Below are 20,134 nucleotides of genomic sequence, written 5' to 3'. Positions count from 1 at the left end.
TGGTACATTTTCCAGGTTCTTGCATTATAACAAATGTTCCTCATAGTCCCAATTCTTCCTGCATACCATTGAGAGGTTTTACTGGGCACAAAGGGGCCAGGTTTTATTATCTGTCAGTTTTTTGCTTTAATACCTGCAATGCTACATTAGCAGCTTGTGCAGGACCAAATTCTGGGCAAAGTATCTACCAGTGTCTGCAATACACTGGATTCTTACCACAGGAGAGAAGCTGCTCAGAACCAGCCAACCCAAGTGTATTACAAAAGTCTATTGGTTTCTCTGCTGTAGTGACCACAGGAGGTTTCACTAATGTGTGACTTTTGTTTTATTTTTCCCTTTCTAATAGGCATAGATTCAGCCCCAATATGACTGAGCGGGAGGCAGCCAACTTCATCATTAAGATCATTCAGAACTGCTTCCTCAGCAACAGGTCTGGCATCTTTCACCTGTCTTCTCTCTACTTCTTCCCTAGTCCGAGATACCAGCTGGTCTTTTCTTGAGTGGAGTAGAAGGTATCCGGTTTGGAACCGCTCATTGGTGGCATAGTATTCTATAGCTCTTCTTACTGCATACCCCTTGTAGGAGACACAGCAGTGCTAAGCACAAGCTGTAATGTCTTGCACAAAGTCCTATGGCCTGGCTTAAAGAACATGAGGTTTTGTGTGCCATAGTATAGATCAGTGGTGCCCAAACATTTTCCTTGGTGGGCCAGATGGGCAGTGCCTAGTCTTTCTGCAGGTGGTATCCAGTTGGTAGTCCCAATCTTGTGCCCAGGATGGGCACAGTGGAGCCCCATAAGGCAATGTGGGGGGGGTGGGGAGGGAGTGATGAGGGTGTGGCTCAACCCTGCAAAGGAGGGGAGGGAAGGGCATGGCCTGGCCCTGAACCAGCCCTGTAATGCAGAAGGGAGCATAGCCCAGCACTGTGGTGGGGGGAGGGAATAGAGCATGGCCCAGCGGTGACCTAGCCTCACAGGGAGAGGGACGTGGCCCAGCTCCAACAGATGGGAAAGGGAGTATGGCCTAGTTCTTACCTGGTCCTGAAGGGTAGTGCCACTGCTCCCTTGCTGCCAATTTCCTGATCCCTGAGGAGGCCAGATCCCATGGCTCTGCAGGCCACACCTGTTCCATGGGCCAGAGGTTGAGCAACCCTAATATAGATCATAATGACTGTTGGTATTATGAAGCTGGTATATTGCCTTCCATCATGCTTAGTGGTTCAAAGAGTAGCCAGACCCCTCACTATTGCACCTAGCCAATTGTTTTCTGCTGTGGAGGCAGCAGGAATCCTTTCTGACTTATGATAGGAATGACCATGCTGAAGAATGGTATTGGCTGGCGGCATTTGCCTGCTTTTCAGAATGAGGGCAAGTGGTGACCTTGGTCCGTAAGTTGCCTTTAGAAAGCTGAGAGCATATTTGCTGAAGAGGCAACAAATACAGCCTATTGGAAAGCTCAGGAGTGATGTGATTTTCTTTCTTCTTCTTTTTATTAAATCCATTTTAGCACCTGATTTGTTGTGAATGGCCTTGGCTGGTCTCTTATCCACTGTAAAGTGCAGGGAAAAATCCCTGCTGTCTGTACAGCTAGATGCAAAGCTACATTCTTTAAAGAGACATTTCAGAAAAATCTTTTCTCTGAAACCGTTCCTGTCTTTCTACCCAGCTTTTCTTTGTGATTCTGTATTGCATTAGCACATCAATTCTTACTGGGCCACATACTGCTCTCTCTGTATATGCTATTTGTAACATCATACCGGCTCAAGGAAAGAGAAGAGCACCTTGAGATGACAGGTTGGCATCTGGGCTCTCCAAAGCCAATTTGTCTGGGCCTGGTTGTCTAAGGGTATGCTATTGAGTGTACTAGCTGGAAGGAAGCAGGGTACTGTATACATAATAAGCAGTTTGAAAATCAGTGTGTTGGATAACTACCCAGTGGATTGTGTTCCTGCCTTTCCAGTCCATCCTATCCATGCTTTAGAGAGCAAATGAAATTTAAATGATTTGTTGTGTATGGCCTTAAATGCAGAACGTGTATTTAGCTCCTGTCATGAAAGCTGACATATTCCATGACCCATCCATGGCTACTACTTGACTTCCCAGATGGCATGTGTCACAACCATAAGAGGAGTGCTCATATTTGCTGATTTATTTCCCTGGTACTTCTCTCATTCTTGTATTTCCAGTCTTTCCTGTACTTACCTTTTTAAGTTACTTAGATTTTTTTTTTCTTTTTTTATGAACCTGTCCCTGTTCAGTTCTGTCAGTGTTACTTGAGTATTCCCTTTGTGGAAGAGATCCCATCTAATTTGGTTAGGGAGTTCCTTGTGGGTCTAAGCACTGTGATGTTGTGCTGCACCACACAACTGTCAGATAAGTGCAGCCTTTGTCATACTTCTTGCTTTCCAAAGAGGCAGGGAAGTTACCTATTCTTGCCAAAGAATGCTAAATGGTTCGGACCCATGTGTAGCTCATCCAAGCTGGTAAAAGGTAATGCCTATAACATTAGCAAAGTCAGTCTCCCTGGTTGACACTACTGCTCTTGTTGCTCTAGTCCCCAAACAATTGAGGACAGCTTCTATCAAGTTAGTCTTATAGTCACTAGCATTTCCAACTATAGTGTGGTCTTATAGCTTCCACTTAACAGAACTGAAATCACAGTTTACAGCAGAAGGAAGATAGTATGAACTGCTTATCGAATCAAAGGATCTGAAGACCTGTTCATGCAGTGGTGAAACCATGCAATGATTCCTTTCCTTACTGATGGGCACCAGGGGCTGACAGGCTACTCTAGCCTTGTTTTCACAATGGCTTCCAAATGGATGTCTGGCTGTGATTAGTAGTTAATATCCTCTGTGCATTTGCCTTTCATTTGGGGTTTCTTTTTGGCAATGGGTCTGTCAGTGGATGCAGTTCTCTACTCCATTGCATTCACTTGTGGTGTTTTTTTTTTCTTTTTTAGGAGTAGGACCTATGACATGATCCAGTACTACCAGAATGACATCCCATACTGAGGATGATCCTGGGGAAATAAATACCTGTAACCCAGAACTGCATCTCCAGACTAGTAATAGGAACTGTTCAGTCACCTCACTATCTCCAGTCTGCGTGTGTGTGTATGTGTGTGCGTGAGTACAAACTTACCGGACAATGCAACAATCAATGAATCCAATTTGTTCCTTTTTACTGGGATGTATATTTTTCCGTGGTTTTCTAGGAGTTGGTTTTCTAGGAGTTGGCTGCAATCATCACTGAAAATCCCACTGTGGTTATGAATGTGTAAGTGAGCTAAGCTGAAGCTGGGAAGAGTGGCGGTATTCACACAACACAAGGATTTTATAGCAAGTTCATTTAAAAAAAAAAAAAAAAAAAGGAAACTTCTAATGTATGATTCAAGCAAATCTCATGCAAGTGAATGGTTTGGAGTTCTCCCTTGGAGCAGTGAAGACTTGTTGAATTGATCTAATTTATACTGTAGAAAAAATAATGATAATCGTCCAAGGTGGTGATGGGTAACTGCATCCATGTTAATACTTTGCACTGTATATGGTCCCTGCTCCATGGTCAGTATTTCATACGTACATGAAGAATGTATTTTTTTTCTTTTGTGTGTTTTAAAAAAGACTCTACTGAAGATATATTTAATCTATAAAATGTAATAAAAAGACTTTAGACTTTAGTATACCTGTACTGTTAATCCTTTTGAAGTTGGCTCTCTGTTTACTTAGGGGCTACATGCAAGAAAAGCTGCTTTGGGCTGGTTCAATACATCCTTCTGCAGATTCACATAGTCGTCGATGTCCATTTTTACTGGGATTCTTTTCCTACCTACTTAGGGACCAGACTCATTCCTTCTTCAGACTGGAATATGTTTGGTTTTTTCAAATGGCAGATTATGGCTTCTATGATTATATTGTCTGTGCTTCGTTTTCACCCCGAGCTTGAACTTCCTAGCCTAACATAAGCGGAGCTCCCAAAGTGTGCAAGGACAATGGAGTCCTGCAGGGCAGTGGGAGCTTGTAGGGTCAGAAGTATTCCCAAGGTCATTATGGAATTTAACTCTGTGGCCTTGAAAACTTCCAGCCAATCCCTTTCTTTCTATTCTGGCTGCTCAAAGTCATTCCTGTTTTGAGTGCTAGCCAGGTTATATCCACACGAGCTGACAGTGCTTCTGTCCCCCTAAATGGACAGTTAGCTAACCAAGGACACTATTCTCCAAGGTGTCACAACATAACACTAGCATGTTAGTTATCCAGACTCATAGTTATACACTCAGAGTCCCAGGTTATCCCATCATATAATTTGCATATGCAGGAGCCCTGCTAGATGCAACTTACTTTGAATCTGCCCCAGGACAAGATCCAGGCAGAAAAAACAGACTAGATCCAGCAGGGGAAAACTTAAGCCTTGTTGCACACAATGAGTGTAATGGCAACACCTGTGCTGGGGCATGTGGATGCCACTCCACAAAGGGATAGGGGAGGGACCAACTGCCTTGTCCCACCTGTTACCAACGAGCAGGTTAAGACCAGCTGCTCAAACGGCTCAGGAAAAATAGAGGCAGCTATGAAGAAGGCACAGCTTTCTGGGCTACAGGCTGGCAGAAGCTGACAAAACAGAAAAGGTAGGTGAGGTGGCACTGAGGGACCAAAAGAGCTGTCTTCCTATGGAGCCCAGAGATATGAATGGATCTGTGTTCCCCTACCAGCCCTTTCCGGGACAGGAAGCAATGGCCCTGAAAGGAAAACCTAAGGACCAATAAACCCCACATTGGGGAGAGGCCTGAGTCTGGGTACATGTGGGATCTGGATTTTACATGATTATCCTGGGAGCAGCAAAATCTAAACAGTGCAGGCAGAAAAGTGCCTGGTGCCAGAAGGCCTGGCTGCCTGGAGTCACTGTGGACATGAGCTGAGCCCTGTGGTATGGCATCTTATGCACTGTCTTCTCTCTCCCTTTCCTAAAAACCAAAAGTTTATTCCGGTTTTTTGCCTTGTCCAGTTGTTGCTGTTTTAATATTTCTTTTACTTTGTTTGGGGATGTTTCCTGAGCTGCTGGCTGTGGGGGCGAGAACACTAGGTCAGTGGTGCCTGTAGAAAAGCAATAGTAAACCTGCCTCATAATTCTTCATCTATCGAAGACGTATGGTCCTGCCTAGAACAAAAATAAGCTTTCAGCCACTTCTCATACACCCCCCCCACACCCTCCCCTTCCTTCTCCACTTCCTTGATCAAGGGGCCCAGGCAGAGCCCACCAGAGCAGTCTGGAGGCTGCTCTCACTGCTGCTCTGACTCCCAAGGTCTTGGAACTGGAGCAAAATTCAGGCAGGGTCAGCACTCAGAGTCATGCCTCCCGGTTCCTCTGTGTGCTATGGTGGTTTGGGAACCCATATGCAGCCTGTGGATCCTGGCTGGTGCTGTGGAGAGTGCTGTAGGAGCCTGTCTCAAGCTTTGCTGACAATGCTGCTTAGCATGCACTTCCACTTCCCTCAGGGTTGGCAGTGGAGGGTCTGGCCAGCGGGGGAAGCTTGGCCCAAAGGCCACTCCAGCCTGAGAAACTGGTTTTCTCTTGCCTGTCTGCCAAGGCTTGGCGTTGGAAGAGCAAAGAGTTACTAAACTTAGAGTAAAGCAGCCAAGGTCAGTGGGGAGAAAGGGAGCACATGACCAGACTTGCAGAGACCAGGGCAGGACAGAGCAGGAGTGACGGTCAAGTTTTTGTAGCAGGCGACTTGCTTCAATTGTGCTACCAGCTAGGGTCAAAGAAGCTAAGTAAACTCATGAGCGGCGAAGGGAAGGTGCAGGGCTACCCCCAAGAACCTGCCTTGCGCAGTGAGCAGGCTAAGGCACACACACAGGTGTGGGGCCCTATCGTAGTTTCAGAAGCTCTGGCTTAGCTAAGCGAGCCCCTGAACACCCATATAGACCTAGGATTTGGATGTAGAATCAAAGCAGCCTGTAAATGAGAAAGTGAAGCAATGCTGCATATGGTGCTAGTAGGAAAGTAGAAGGAAAACCAGGGGAAAAGACGGTTGTGATAGATGGGGAAAGGGATGTGCGCATGCATGTGTGTTTACATACTTGAACTTTTGCCACCTATGAGAGAGAAATTTAAATCTAAAATTCAAACTAAATTTTGCCTGGTTGCCGTAAATTGTTTTAAAATGTTGGTCGTGTTTGACTTAATGGTTGTGCAAACTGAAACGCCAGTACTAGCTAAAATAGCCACGTGCAGCATGAGAGGAGCTCTACCCCTCATCGAGGGTGAAATCACTTGTTTGGGGACACTCGGCTGGCTCCACATGAGTAGATGCATCTCAGGAAGAACCAAACTAGAATAACTAACTTGTACCTCGGCTTTGGTCCTCCGTGCTGCTTGCCAAAGGGGCCCAAGAGCCTATCCCTGCACTCTGCCTGATGTGATTTGGAGGTGAAATGCAAGGGTTGATTTTTTGGATCAAGTTGGCCCCTTCCTCTTTCCAGGAAGGCCAACCACCGGCTTTTCTCTGGCACTGACAAGACCTCCATCTCAAGAGACGGAACTAGTGATCTACCCATCTGATCTTCCTTTCTTGCAGGAAGATGCAGCGAGCAGCCCTCAAATTTCCCTCCTGCTTTTCAGGGCAGTGTTTGCCTGGGGTGTAGCAGTCTGCTGATCTGGCTGGCTGGGGCAAGGGTCAGTTGAAACACCAGCACTCTGATAGTTTCTGACCTGCACAGTTCAGCTGCAGCACGTGGCCCCAGTCGGGGCTTGGATGGGAGCCAGGACTGACATTGCACTTATCCATCAAGGCAGAGCAAGCTGATGTCTGACTGGGACTGGGGCAAAGCTCAGCTCTGTTATCCTAGGGCCCGTGTTCTGAAAAAACATGCTTTCCTCGGCAGTTCTGCCAGTGGCCTGCTAGACGGCCCGCAACCTCTGTGTGGCACATGTAGTATGGAGATAACCATCCTAGCCTCTGCTTACGCAGCACTTTAGGGTCTGCTGATGAAAAGCGCAAGATTCGTAGCGTCGGAAGGGACGTCACTGGGCCATCTAGTCCGACCCCCTGCCCCTGGCAGGCAAAAAGAGTCACCGACCCTGGGGTCATGTGATCCCGGCCAGGTGCCTGTCCAGTCTCCTCTTGAAGAGCCCCAAGGATGGGGTGAGCACCACCTCCCTTGGGAGCCCATTCCAGATCCTGGCAACCCTGACCGTGAAGAATTTTCTCCTAATGTCCAGCCTAAACCTTCGCTCTAGTAGCTTATGGCCATTGTTCCTTGTTGTTCCAGGGGGTGCCCTGGTGAGCAGATTATCGCTTGCTTCATGTTGCTCTCCCCTTATGAATTTGTATGCCGCCACAAGGTCCCCTCTCAGCCTTCTCTTGGAGAGGCTGAAGAGGTTAAGGTCCCTTAGCCTTTCCTTATAGGGCCTTCTCTGCAGGTCTCTAATCAGGCGAGTGGCTCTTCTTTGGACCCTCTCCAGATTGTCCGCATCCCATTTGAACTGCGGCATCCAGAAGTGGACACAGTAGTCCAGCTGCAGTCTGACCAGCACCACATAGATGGGGAGAATCACTTCCCTGGACCTGTTTGTGAAGTGCCTATGGATACACGACAAGGTGCGATTGGCTCTGCCAACTGCTTCATCGCATTGGCAACTCATGTTTGTCCTGGAGTCAACAGTGGCTCCAAGATCTTTTTCTGCCTCAGTGGATCAGAGAAGGTCGGCCCCCAGCCTGTAGGTATGATGGCAGTTCTTCCTCCATAGATGCAGCACCTTGCACTTGTCCTTATTGAATTGCATCCTGTTGCTCTCTGCCCACTTCCCCAGCCTGGCTAAGTTGACCTGGATCTTCCTCCTCTCCAGGGTGTTAGCTGCACCCCATAATTTTGTGTCGATCGCGAATTTGGACAGGGTGCTTCCCACCCCCTCATCCAGGTCACCGATGAAGATGTTGAACGGCAATGGCCACAGAACTGAGCCGAGGGACTCCACTGCCCACATCTTTGCAAGCTGACACCAACCCATCCGCTACCGCCCTCTGAATGCGACCCTTGAGCCAATTTGCTATCCAGTCTACTGTGTAATCATCCAAAGCAAATCCCCCCAGTTTATTTATAAGGATGGTATGGGATACCTTGTCAAAGGCCTTCTCTAAGTCCAGATAGATAACATCCACCTCAACTCCTGCATCTAAACAATTGGTGGCCTTGTCATAAAAGGAAACAAGGTTAGGCAGGCAGGAGCCTGCTAAAAACCCATGTTGGTTACCCCTCCACATCACATTAGCCAGCGGGCTCCCACAAATGTGCTCCTTGATAATTTTTTTCTAGGATTTTCCCAGGGATAGAGGTATGGCTGACTGGTCTCTAGTTCCCTGGGTTCTCCTTCCTCCCCATGTTAAAGACTGGGACAATGTTAGCCCTCTTCCAACCCTCCGGGACCTGACCCGAACACCATGAGCACTCCTATATCCTGGATCAGCTATGACCCACACTAATTCCTTCATTACCTGTGGGTGGAGTCCCTCTGGTCCTGGGGATCTGAATATGTCCAGTCCCTCCAAGTGTCTTTTTACCAGGTCGGCACTGACCGTTGGTCGGCTGATGTTCCCTTTGTTGGTGTCCGTGATGTATGTTGAGGGTTTGTCTAGATCCCCATTTAAGAAGACAGGCAAAAAACTCATTGAAAAGCTCTGCCTTCTCCCTGCTATCCATCACTAAGACCCCCTGTCTATCCTGTATGGGTCCTGTGCTACCCTGTACCCTCTTTTTGCTCCCAATGTACCTAAAGAAGGACTTTTTTTTTGTCCTTAATCCCTGACGCTAGCCTGAGTTCTGAAGTTGCGTTGGCCTTCCTAACCGACTCCCTGCAGGTACGGGCCAAGGAAGTATACTCCTCTTTGCTAGCTACCCCCTCCTTCCATTTCCTGTACACCTCTTTTTTTGCACTTAAGGTATCTTGGATGCCCCTGGTTAGCCAAAAGGGCTTCCTGGCCCTCTTGCCCCCTTTGCTCTGCCATGGGATTGACTCACTCTGACCCCAAGGGATGGTTTCCTTGAGGAATGTCCACCCATCCTGGACACTCAATGCATTCAAGTTCTTAGCTCCTAGCACCCTGCTAACCAATCCCCTGAGTCCATTAAAGTCAGCTTTTTTGAAGTTCAGCATCCATGCCCTGGTGGGTATAATGCCCACCCTTCACTGGATAGTGAATTTAATAATTTGGTGATCACTGTTCCCTAAGTTGCCTTGGATCTTCATGTTCCCCACCAGGTCATCCCCTGTGGCCAACACCAAGTCAAGCAAGGCTTTGCCCCTGGTGGGACACCTTGCCTCCTGTGTTAGGCAGAGGTCCTGAATACAGGTTAAGAACCTGCGAGAGCGGTTAGATCTAGCTGACTGCTCCTACTGGCATATGTCTGGGTAGTTAAGGTCCCCCATGACTACCATATCGCTAGACCTCACAGCCTCTTCGAGCTGCTTGGAAAATTCCTGGTCTAGTTCATCGTCCTGGTGCGGTTGGTGGCCTGTAGTAGACCCCCCACCTCCAGACCCCTTTCACCCCCAGCCCCTTGGATCCTAACCCACAGTCTCTCTGCTTGACCACCCTCTGACCCTAATTTGATTAGGGAAGATGTGTACTGTTCTTTGGCATAGAGAGCAACTCCCCCACCTTCTTTCCCCTACTCTATCTCTGCTATGCAACTTATAGCCCTCTATTCCCACCACCCAGGCATAAGATGAGTCCCACCAGGTTTCAGCTAGTCCCACTAGGTCAGAGTTGTTGCTCGCTAGCAAGAGCTCTAGGTCCTCCTGCTTGTGATGACAGCCACTGTATTCAACCTAACTGGAAAGGCCATGGATGTCCATGTGCCAAGGCTGAGGGGTGGCCTATGGCTGGGACTCTGCCGTCTGCTCCCTCCCTCACTGAAGATGAGTTGATTGATGTGTGGGGGCAGGAACTCTTTACTGAGGCTTTTCCCAGGGGCTGAGAGTTAGGAGCTGGAAGAAGTGAAGTGCAAAGGCCTCTGATTCCCATTTCAGGGGACCGGGGAGTTCTGCTGTTATGCTAATGCAGTTTGTTATTATTGCTTACGTGTGTACATTTTCCTCTCCTGCGCCTAAGGTGATTAAGAGAAGCTTGCTCTAAATTGAAAGCCCAAAACAAAGCCTCAGGCAATGTGACGGAGAGAGGAGCAATTACAGTCAGCAGTAAACGGAGATGACACGAGAGCTGATGGTCTCAGGGGAACGCAAGGAAAAGGTAGGCTGAAGAGCAGGAAAATCCCCGACTCAAGACCATGGAAGAGGTTACCACAGAAGCTTGTAGGATTGCTAGTGTTAGAGCGAGTTGAGGGGAGACCTGATAGTCTGTGGATGTCACTGGGACTAATGAATACAGCCCTGCCAATGCAGGAGCTGGAGGAGCTCAAAAGGTCACGTCTACTCATAGATCTGAACCCAGATAGGACGGAACGGAGCCCGAGCAGGCAGCACCACTGCTTAGCATGAAGACCGTGAACGGTTTCCCATGCCCAGCCTGGTAAATATAGTACGCGATTGAAATGATCAGGCAGACCAGAGCCCAGGCAAGCTCCTCAGTTTTGTCAAGTTTGCACAGAGCAAATGAAACCTGTTGGAGCAAAACACATTGCAAAGGACTTTCAATCACTGCTGGTCCTCACGCCAACAAGCCAGATCAGTGATATTTGTAGCACATTTTAAAAGAAGAAAATGACCTGTGTTTTGAGATGTCTTATGTCTTCCGGCACGAAGCTACTGGAAATCTTGTGCACACACTGAATTCCCCTTTCATAGGAAAAATGCATTCCTGTGACTTCTTTCCCTTTCCAGTTTCCAGGCGACAAGGCATGCCAGCAGCGCTCATGTGCTCACATCCGCCGATCATATTTTCGTAAGTCAAGTACACCTCCCTCAGAGGGCGAGTGCCCACAACGGCACCCCAGGCACTGAACAGCAATGGGGTGCAAAATGAAGGGAACTCCCCCAAATTTGGTCTCCACCAAGAAATGGAGAGGTTTCCTAACTTTACGTGTAATGGCACGAAGCAATGTGTTGGGGCCAGTTCTCTCTACATGCAACACATTTCTGTCTTTTTCCTGTAGGCAGACCATGCTCAGTTGAGAGAAGAATAAGAGGAAACCAATGAGATGTTTGAGGTAAAAAATATAGCTGGGATAGGCCTATTTTTGGGGAGGTTTGAGAGGGGAGGATTGAGTTGATCCACTTTACCAGGTCAGGATATAATGTCTTGCACGTAGACACTGGTGCCTCAAAAGAGCCTCAGTGCCATTGATGTTCAGTGGTGTAGGCAATTAGGCATCTCAGACACTTTTGAAACTTTGCTTGTCTTATTCCAACTGTTTCAACAGCACTGGAGTGGGAAAGAGATTTAAAAAAAGAAAAATCTTCCATCTAGGCAAAGATGGCCCCTTGCCCTCCTACCCTCCCAACCAAAAAAAAAAAAAAAAGGGGGATACCTTCACATCAATAGATTTATGTTACTGTAGCAAAGCGGAATTTGTCCAACAAAGCAAATCAGACACTTTTGAAACTTTGCTTGTCTTATTCCAACTGTTTCAACAGCACTGGAGTGGGAAAGAGATTTAAAAAAAGAAAAATCTTCCATCTAGGCAAAGATGGCCCCTTGCCCTCCTACCCTCCCAACCAAAAAAAAAAAAAAAGGGGGGGTTCCCCTGACAATTAGCAGCAGTTCAGCCTGTGTTTGCCAGGCGCAAAAAGACCCCTTGACAAAGGAGCAAAATTTATAGCAGCTCATTGGCATCTGCTGAATCCAGGGCTCTGAGTTGCTGGTGGCTTGATCAGCACTATTTAAATGCTAATTTTGAGATGCAGGTTAGAGATGGGCACGGTGATCTGGCTGCATTAATGCAGCATGCCTGGGATGTTCTGGCTGGTGTGTAGTGCGGACAGACGGGCCATGCCATGTAGCATAAGGGGCAATGCAACTGAGGCTGCTGCACTTGGAAAATTGGGATCAGTGGGATGCAGAAGAGAAAAATGAATAGGGGAAATAGGAGCTTTATTCCTCTTTGCCAAGTGTTTGAAGGGCAAGCTGGGTTTCCCTTGGCTAATGTGCCAACCCCTAACGTTTGAACTGAGGGATCCTTACCCTTCCTGCAGGGCAGACATGATGTGGGCTCCTCTCATGCTGTGCTTCACTGTAGCGCACCACTGCTGGTGCCATTTCTTAGGGGCTGCAAATGCTTTGCCCTGGGTGCTGCAGTTGGAGGGGCTGGAGGCCGAGAGCTTGGCATACGTGTGGCCTGTCTCTCTGAATGGTGCTGTGATGGTGGTGAACGTAACAATGCAGCTCATTTGATAGTAATCCTATGGTAGTCAGGCCTTGCCGTAGTGCTTGATCTTCAGGAATCTGCTCTATTGCAGTGTGCTCTGAACTGGATCATGGCATAACACACTCAGACCATGCCTGTGGTCTGTTTTTCTGAACATGGCATGTGGGGCTGTCTCCTGGCTTAATTGCACAGAGCTGGCTTTTGAATGCAGGGTTCAGCCAGAGGAAGCTATAAAAGGGCTGTTACAGCACTGGGCAGAAGAGGTACAACAATGACCTCATTAAGGCAGCCTCAGGTATGCACTTCAAAGGAGTTAATTGCTAGCCCAGTGATTCCTACTTTGAGGAGGGAAGCTACCTAATTGGTTTCAGCCACTTATCTTCCCCAGACTGGCTCTGCCTGAAACCAAGAAGCTCTAAATGCTCACAGATAATAGAAAAAAAAGTTGGGGGGGGAGTTGCATGGGTTGGGTTCAGCTGCAGCAACACAGGTTCTTCTTCCCACTGATGAGGGGAAAATCTGGCAATAGCGTTGCTCCCCAAACAAACCCAGAGTCCAGCAACAGGTGGAGCATGAAGTGGGGAGAAGATGCAGAAGCAAAACCTCATGCCTTCAGCTTGGCAAGCTATCTTGCACAGGTTTGAAATGGCCTTCTTGGCCCCTTGATGGAGGGTAGCTTGTTTGAAATAGGCAGATCCTATTTCAGCCCCTGGCAATCTAGGCACCCTCAAAATCGACCTGTCTCCAGGGGCCGTGTCTTTGCAGAGAGCTGGACAACAGGGCAGGCGTTGGAGCAAGTGTTTGACATTCTCAGTTAGTAGGCAAGACAGATGGAGTAAGCTGCTGCTTATGAAAGCTTATGTATCTCCGATTTAGTTAGCCTATAAGGTGCAAATCTACCCTGCTTTCTGCTTATGGCGATGCAGTCAACAGTAACCCCTGCTGCCTTAAGAGCACTCAAGGAGATGCCTTTCAATCCCGTCCTAAAACACAGGGGCAGAAATCTCACTGGGGGCACAGACAGCCTTGCCTTTGCGGTGTCAGTTTGTTTGGTGACATATTTGCCATCATAGGAGCAAAGGTAGATTTGGACCTTACAGGCCTACCAACTGAGAATGTCAAGCACCTGCCCTTGTGCCAAAGTGTCCTTCTCCCTTCTGGTCTGACTTCAGATCGATCAGAGTAGAGCAGAGCCATACCACCTTACTGTGGGCAAAGGGTCTGATCCTGTTCAGTCCAGTGCTCCTATAGTCCTGCAGCCGTGACTGGGACCAGAACTTGGTGAAGCTCCTACAACAACTTCCTGACTCGGGCCACAGGATTCCCAGGCTGACTGGAAATAATTGGTGGGGCTGATTTCTGTGGCAGCTGTGGAAGTCCCTCGAGGACCTGTGCCAGGTGATGCCCCTGCTGAGCAGTATTGAGGGAAGATGAGCATAGGTTTGGTAGTATGGGGCTAAATTTTGTGGGCTGTAGACCAGATTAACATACCCCCAGGGAAATGAACAGGGAAGGTTAGAAGCCATGTTGTCCTTACTCTTTGTATGGTCAAGCTCTTGAAAACCTTGTTGGTTTGGACAGCTGGAGATCAGGTTGGGTTATGAGGTTCAGGCCTGTCTAGCAGCATGGAGTGGCTAGCACAAGGTCTCTGGGGAATTACTTGTTGAACAGCTGTCAGGCTTTAGAGCAATCCAGCTAATACTAGTCCTTGGTCTAGACTCAATTGCAACCTCCTCATCACTACATGGAGTGGCCAGCAGAGGGTACTCCAAAACAAGCTATAATGAGTGGACAAGGCAGCCTGAGAGAGAAGAGGAGAATTTCTTGACTTTGTTTGACTGTAGGGAGGAGCAGGCAGGTGAGAGAACCTCACGGTCCCCTCGACCCTCCAAGCAAAGGCATCACACTGCTGGGGACAACCTAGTGGCCTGAGTGTCAGCAGTCACTGGACTGCAGCCCCTCACCCATGGAGCTTAAAGCCTGGCTTGTCTGCCAAGCTGTCTGATTTTTTTTCATGACAGAAAAAGGAGATCTGTCTCTCCGCATTGCTGTCTCAGATGAGACCTCTAAATATCCCGGTCTCATCTACCATGTCTGTGCAGAGAAGAGCCTTTGGTATGTCTTTGAAGAGCAAGGGTTTTGTGCTGGAGAACAAAACTAAAATCTCCCGCTTGCTATGGCTCTAACGAGGTGGCAACTGCATGCATCTTGCAAAGGGCTGTGGGCTGACAAAAGAGTTTTGAATGAGAGTGAGTGTTTTACACATGTATGTTAAATTAGCTTATGTTCAGGTTTCGTGCATGCCTTCTGTTGTCACTGGGAAGGTTTTCCTGAACTCTGTTCCCTGGAATGGCATTGATCTGCCGCTGCTCCTCCCTCACGTACCCTGGGCCAGGGTCATGGTCAGCTAGGATTGTGCAATCCCAAAGCACCATGCATCAAGTAGAGCAGAGGTTGTGGGGGGATAGGATGGAGTTAACTCCATGCATCCAAGGCCAGACTGACACTTTAGTGGGCACTAGGTAATTCATGGGCCCCTACTTAATACTGTATATTGATATTACTTTTTTCACTCAATAATTAAATAATACGACAAATAAGCACAACTGGGCCCCTTCTTCACTTAGGGCCCTAAGTATGTGTCTGGTTTGCCTATGCATTAATTCGGCCCTGCATACATCACAGGAGAGATGAAAACATTTAATTCAGACCAGATCTGAGGAGCTCACAGGCTCCAAAATAAACAGTTTCCATGTGCCAGAGGTGCAGAGCTACTTTGTATTCAAATCTTGCCCCTGTCCCCCACCCCCTTCCTGGGATGCTCCATGCAACGTAGGTGGGATCATGTGGTTGAATTCCACTGATGTGAGGATGACGCGTGGCCTGTTCTATTGTCATGCCTAAAACTTGTATCTAGTGACAGGCCCCAGCCAAAGCCCTGCACTCCTACAGGCATCTTCCCCCAGGCTGACAGCAATTTGGATCCAAATCTGAATTCTCTCACAGCCTAGGCCTAAACTGTGATTCCCAAAACAGGGATCTTGGGTGTTGCTACTAACAAGGGTATATAAAATAATTTCAGGCAGGCACAACAGCTGTACTGCTGGTGACCCTTTAATTTAAACCTAGTTCATGTGGAACTTCCTGCTGATTGCATCCTTCCAAAGTTACTGGGGTTTTCCCTTTTGCCAGGCGATTGAGTGACAGGGAATGCAGTTGGCCCCGCTAGCCATCCACTGCAAGCCTCCAAGTGCAATGAATGAATGGCATCCCTGAGATTGGACATCTTCGCTGCTTCCCAGGTCATTCCTGTGTCTCTGGGGGCCTCTGGCAGAACAGGGCGTGCTTGGAGGAGAGACGTGTGGCATTTGTGCTTACACGTGTGGTCTCCGCTAGGTGGCACCGTGGCTTTCTCCACTGGATCCTGATTCAAACTTCGTAATGAATCCCCAGACCAAGAGCGCTTTGCCTAATCTGAGGTTTTGTTCCAAACCCAGAGCACGAGCTGGATTTGCAAACCTTTCGGTGAACCGGGGTCACGTTTCCCCTAAATACAGGCTGAGGTTTGAGCAGCGTGGGCAACGTTCCAGTGACAGGGTGGGATTTACGACTGAGGAGGAAACCACGCAAAGGGTTGATTTGAATCCAGGCTGATTCTGGCTGCGGTTTGCTTGCATGGGTTTGAAACACGATATCAGATGGAGACTGAGGGGTTGGAAACCCCCCAGGATCCCAAACTAGAAAGGTTTTGCTCAGCCAGGAGGTGCCCGGTGACTCTGCTGTTAGCCAGAAGTGAGAACTCAAACCCAGCTACCAGACACAGGCAGCTTTGGCTCCATTTTACAGTCTGTTGTGGTCTATAGTCACCTCCCAGAGGAGCCAGAGTCATCGTCCTTCCTCTGGCCAGGGTCAGGGACATTCTTTTTCCCTTTGGAAAGAACATGTTGTTGGTTCGACCCATAACCATCTACTCATGTGAAGTAGCACGTTACTCTGTGAATATACCCCGATTCGTTTCATACCTTCATTCATTTCTATGGAGCACAGGAAGGTCCAGGAGCATAGATAACCAGCTGGGACCTTGGAAATTAGGAGAAGGCAGAAGGGAACTGAAACGTGCTAGTGAGTCTCCAAGAGGCTGTGCTGGCAGGGCTGGCTGCATTGAGCAGGGAGTCACAACAAAAAGATCATAATTTAGAAAGAAGGGAGACTGGATATAACTGTTGCCTCCTCCCCCCAGCCAAGTGCACCATCTTGCATTGCAGCCCACAGTCAAACTCTGGGGGGTGAATTCAGGTTCCCCCCAGTGAGCATGCCATTCAGACCCCTCCCCTCTGGCTGTGGCACCGCTTCTGAAGCTGGCCCGGGCTCCCTGCAGAGGTCTGGAGGAGCTGCTGCAGTCTCGTAACTCTCAGGCATCTCCGACAAAGGAATGGGTCAGAAGATAGGAATGGCTTTTCCACGGGGAAAAAAAACCCTAGCAACTTGCTGGCAAGAAGCCCTGCTGCTAGATGGTGCTTCATAAATACCGTATGCTGTCTGTGTTCGCAAGCAAGATGCTGCTGCTAGGATCCCAAGACTGCCACTTCTGGGGGATCGAGAATATGGCCAGAAACGTACGCTGTAGACACTGGCTTTAGAGCCAATTGTACATAACCTGCAGCAGTTCAATGACTTTCTGTGCAATGATACCAGTTTTAGAACAGATAACTTTACCTACCCAGGCTCAAAGCTTTCTTGGAAGAGCAATTAGGTACTATAAAGTGATTGCTGCAGGGGATAGGAAAGGAGTGCCTCACACCCACGCTGCTTTGCCAGGTGTGCTAGAAAAGTTCTTCATCTTTCTCAGAAGCACCAGGTGCTGGTTACTGCTGTCACGCTTGACAGACAGGAGCTCTGATCCTGTCAGACTGTCACTCAACACTTCCCAGTCACACCACCCCTGCAGAGATCACCACTTCTAACAGGCTGGATGGCTGTAATAACAAAAGTCATCTTTTGCAGAGGTAGCTACCTTGCCAGGCATGTGCTTTTCTTTTTAATTACCAGGTACCTACTAACATTCTCCAGGGCTGGGCTGCTGCTTGGTAGACTTTCTGCCCAGCATGGCTTTTCAGAGGTGGGCATTCTGCTGAGCCAAACAGCTGTAGTCCCAGAGTAGCCAGACCATACCTGCCTGATGCTTGCTGCCTCTCCCTCTTTCTCTGGTTCTGCTTGTTCCCATCCTTATCTGCTTTTTCTTGTCCTCAGAGCGTGATCCATCTTGCAGTTCCTCAGAGTGTGTACTATTTTGCTCCCCTGGTTGACTAAACTCTTTGGATTTTCTATATCCAGGTATGGCATGTTAATGAGATTGCTCGTGAAAGGAACCGAGATTCTTCTTGGCATTTGCAGTGCACACTGCAGCTTCCAAGAGACTGATGAACATTAACTAATGAACCAGGTCCTGGGGATGGCAGATACGGGAAGCCCCCTATGCGTTTTTTTGGTATCACGGTCACAGTTTGGTCAAATCTCAAAGCTCTCTTCCTCCTTCTGTCTCCCCAGTGCCAGCTCTTGTGCCCAAACAAATCAAGGATTTTGCATAAAGGAGTCAGCATAATGTACCCATCAGAGGCATATTGTATGCGAGCCTCCCCTGCAACTTGCTGTCCCTTTGCTTACCATAAACACGGACCAGAGAGCTAACTGCACCTGCCTGGAGGACCAGCCCTTTTCAGCAATACCCTTTCTCCTAGTAACAGATAAACTTGGATTTGTATTTTGTACAGCTTGTAGGTACACCAAGGCTATTGATTTAATAACTCCTCAATGCTTTCCTGGGCTTAGCTATGCCAGGTGACCAGCAAACCTGCTGAAATAAAGCAGCCATGTTAACAACAGTTGCTTTGTGTTAATCTATCTCAACATGCAGGTAGAAACCCTTTGCAAAAGGACACTTAGAAGTTTTATCACAGAAGTCCAGAGTGCCCATATTTTGATTTTGTATGTATGCATTTTAAAACTAAACAGTAGAAGGATTGCTTTGGAGCATGGGAGGGTGCTGATATCCTGATCAGGATTGTCATGGAACTTGACTTAAGTGTTTAAAATAAAGCTAGGGGGTGGTTCTAGTGCATGACAGTACTTTGCTTTTCACCCTATGATTACTTTAATTTCTTTGGTGGCTTCTTGTGAAGGGTTTCTTTCAATGGCCTTTTCAAAGCACAAATAAATTATGTCAGTCTAATACTCCTCTATTCTACATGCTGCTACATGCAAAGAATTCTAATAGATTAGCAAGGTGCAATTTTTCTTTGCAACAACTGTGCTAATCAGACCCTATCCTATCCTTCCAGCTGTACTATTAATTCTGCCTTTTAATTAACACGTCAATTAATTGAACAGGTAGAGAAGTACGGCCTTTTAGTCTGCAATTCTCCCAAGAAACCCTAAAGTTTCTTTTTAAATATAAGCACAGTATTTGCTACTGACTGGCAGTAGAGTAGATGACTTTATATATTAGAGTGCCTATTTTTGTTAGCAGCTCAGACACCTCCTAATGTCCCATCATACGATTAGAAGTTGTTTGGTATGAATGGCAGGTCTCTAGGTAAGGGAGAAAGGAGCAATAAGAGAAGCAAACTCCCCTTTTTTTCGTGTCGTAGCTGGCCTTGATCTATTATGCCACAGAGCCTTTATGGAAAGCGCGACTCTGCACTGAACGAGGGATGCAGGTGAGAAGGACTGAAGGCTGCAAGTAAAATACTTGCGAGTTCAAGGACTACCGTGTCAGGGGTGCTCATGATTCAGGAAGGTGATCTGGCAGAACAGGGTTGGGTGGTTCAGGACTGCGCCAACGGGTGATGCAGCACGGGCCTTGGGTGTGCTGGCCAAGGTGGGGGAGGCTGAAAGAATTCAGCCGATCAGTTCCACCCTCCTGGCAGCACAGCAAGCGCCCGTTCCCAGCGCAGCCTTGGCCATCTGATCTCCTCCCAACCCCTGGCAGAGGAGCCGACCGTATACAGTTCCTTTGCCATTAGCTCCAAAACCACTTCCCACGTTACATGCCCTGCTCCTGCTGTGCCTGTTGGTCGGCAAGCTTTGCCCAGCACCCAGCGCTCTGGCATCTGAGCTGTAGTCAGCACAGTTCCCGAGCAGAGAGGATAGGTTTACGTTGCAGCAGGCCAAACTCTCCATGCCCTTGCAGAGAAGGGAGCAGAGGACAGCAGCCACAAGCAACCTCCAGGGCTCTCCTCAGCTTCGTCTGCTCCAGAATTAATAGGCCAAGGCCTCTGGGAACGTTAAGGCCCTGATGTAGCTCCTCCATAACCCTTCCTGCCCCTCTTTCACCTGTACAGAGCAGGAAGAAGGCAGAGAGACCCCCCAAATCTGTCAGGCTTGTAGTTTGCTTGCGCCAGCTTTCCTGAGGGTCTGAAAGCAGCTGGACTTCTCCACCGACAGTGCACATTCTGGGGCACAGGCTCAAAGCTTTATGCTATCATCAGACCCAGCTGCCTTATTTTGGCCCGGTGCTCCTTAAAGCTTGCCACCTCCTGATCTGGCCTCGCAGAGCATCCGTCTTGCAAGAGGAAGGCTCCCTGCTGGAAGGAAATGCCTTAGATAACGTGCGTGGGAGCAACATTTGTGTACCTTTCCTCCAGTAAACGGCACAGGGACTGGGGAGTCCAGAGACATGGTTTGTATGCCCAGTTCTGCCTTTCGACTGGCTTGTAACAATCCCTGGCTTCAGTTTCCCCATCTGCCAGAAGGAGTTGAAATCACCAGCCTGAACTTTTCAAGCACTTTGCAAATGACTGGGGGGCGGGGGAAAAGA

The 20,134-nt window shown here is 48.2% G+C and overlaps 1 protein-coding gene across 2 annotated transcripts in view; it reads left to right on the top strand.

The window, feature by feature from the left end:
- Positions 1 to 3,677, top strand: part of PI4KA (phosphatidylinositol 4-kinase alpha) — an 86,923-nt gene extending 83,246 nt beyond the window's left edge. For both annotated transcript variants that reach the window (XM_019539082.1, XM_019539081.1), the window contains 2 exons: positions 347 to 430; positions 2,961 to 3,677. In XM_019539082.1, coding sequence (XP_019394627.1) covers positions 347 to 430; positions 2,961 to 3,012 — 136 coding nt within the window. In that variant the 3' untranslated portion in view covers positions 3,013 to 3,677. The remainder of the gene's footprint in view (positions 1 to 346; positions 431 to 2,960) is intronic.
- The last annotated feature ends 16,457 nt before the right edge of the window (positions 3,678 to 20,134 follow it).

The sequence above is a fragment of the Crocodylus porosus genome, unplaced genomic scaffold, assembly GCF_001723895.1.
Source record: "Crocodylus porosus isolate Cpor-Errol unplaced genomic scaffold, CroPor_comp1, whole genome shotgun sequence".
Taxonomy (NCBI): domain Eukaryota; kingdom Metazoa; phylum Chordata; order Crocodylia; family Crocodylidae; genus Crocodylus; species Crocodylus porosus.
This window is presented reverse-complemented; position numbering and strand designations above follow the sequence as displayed.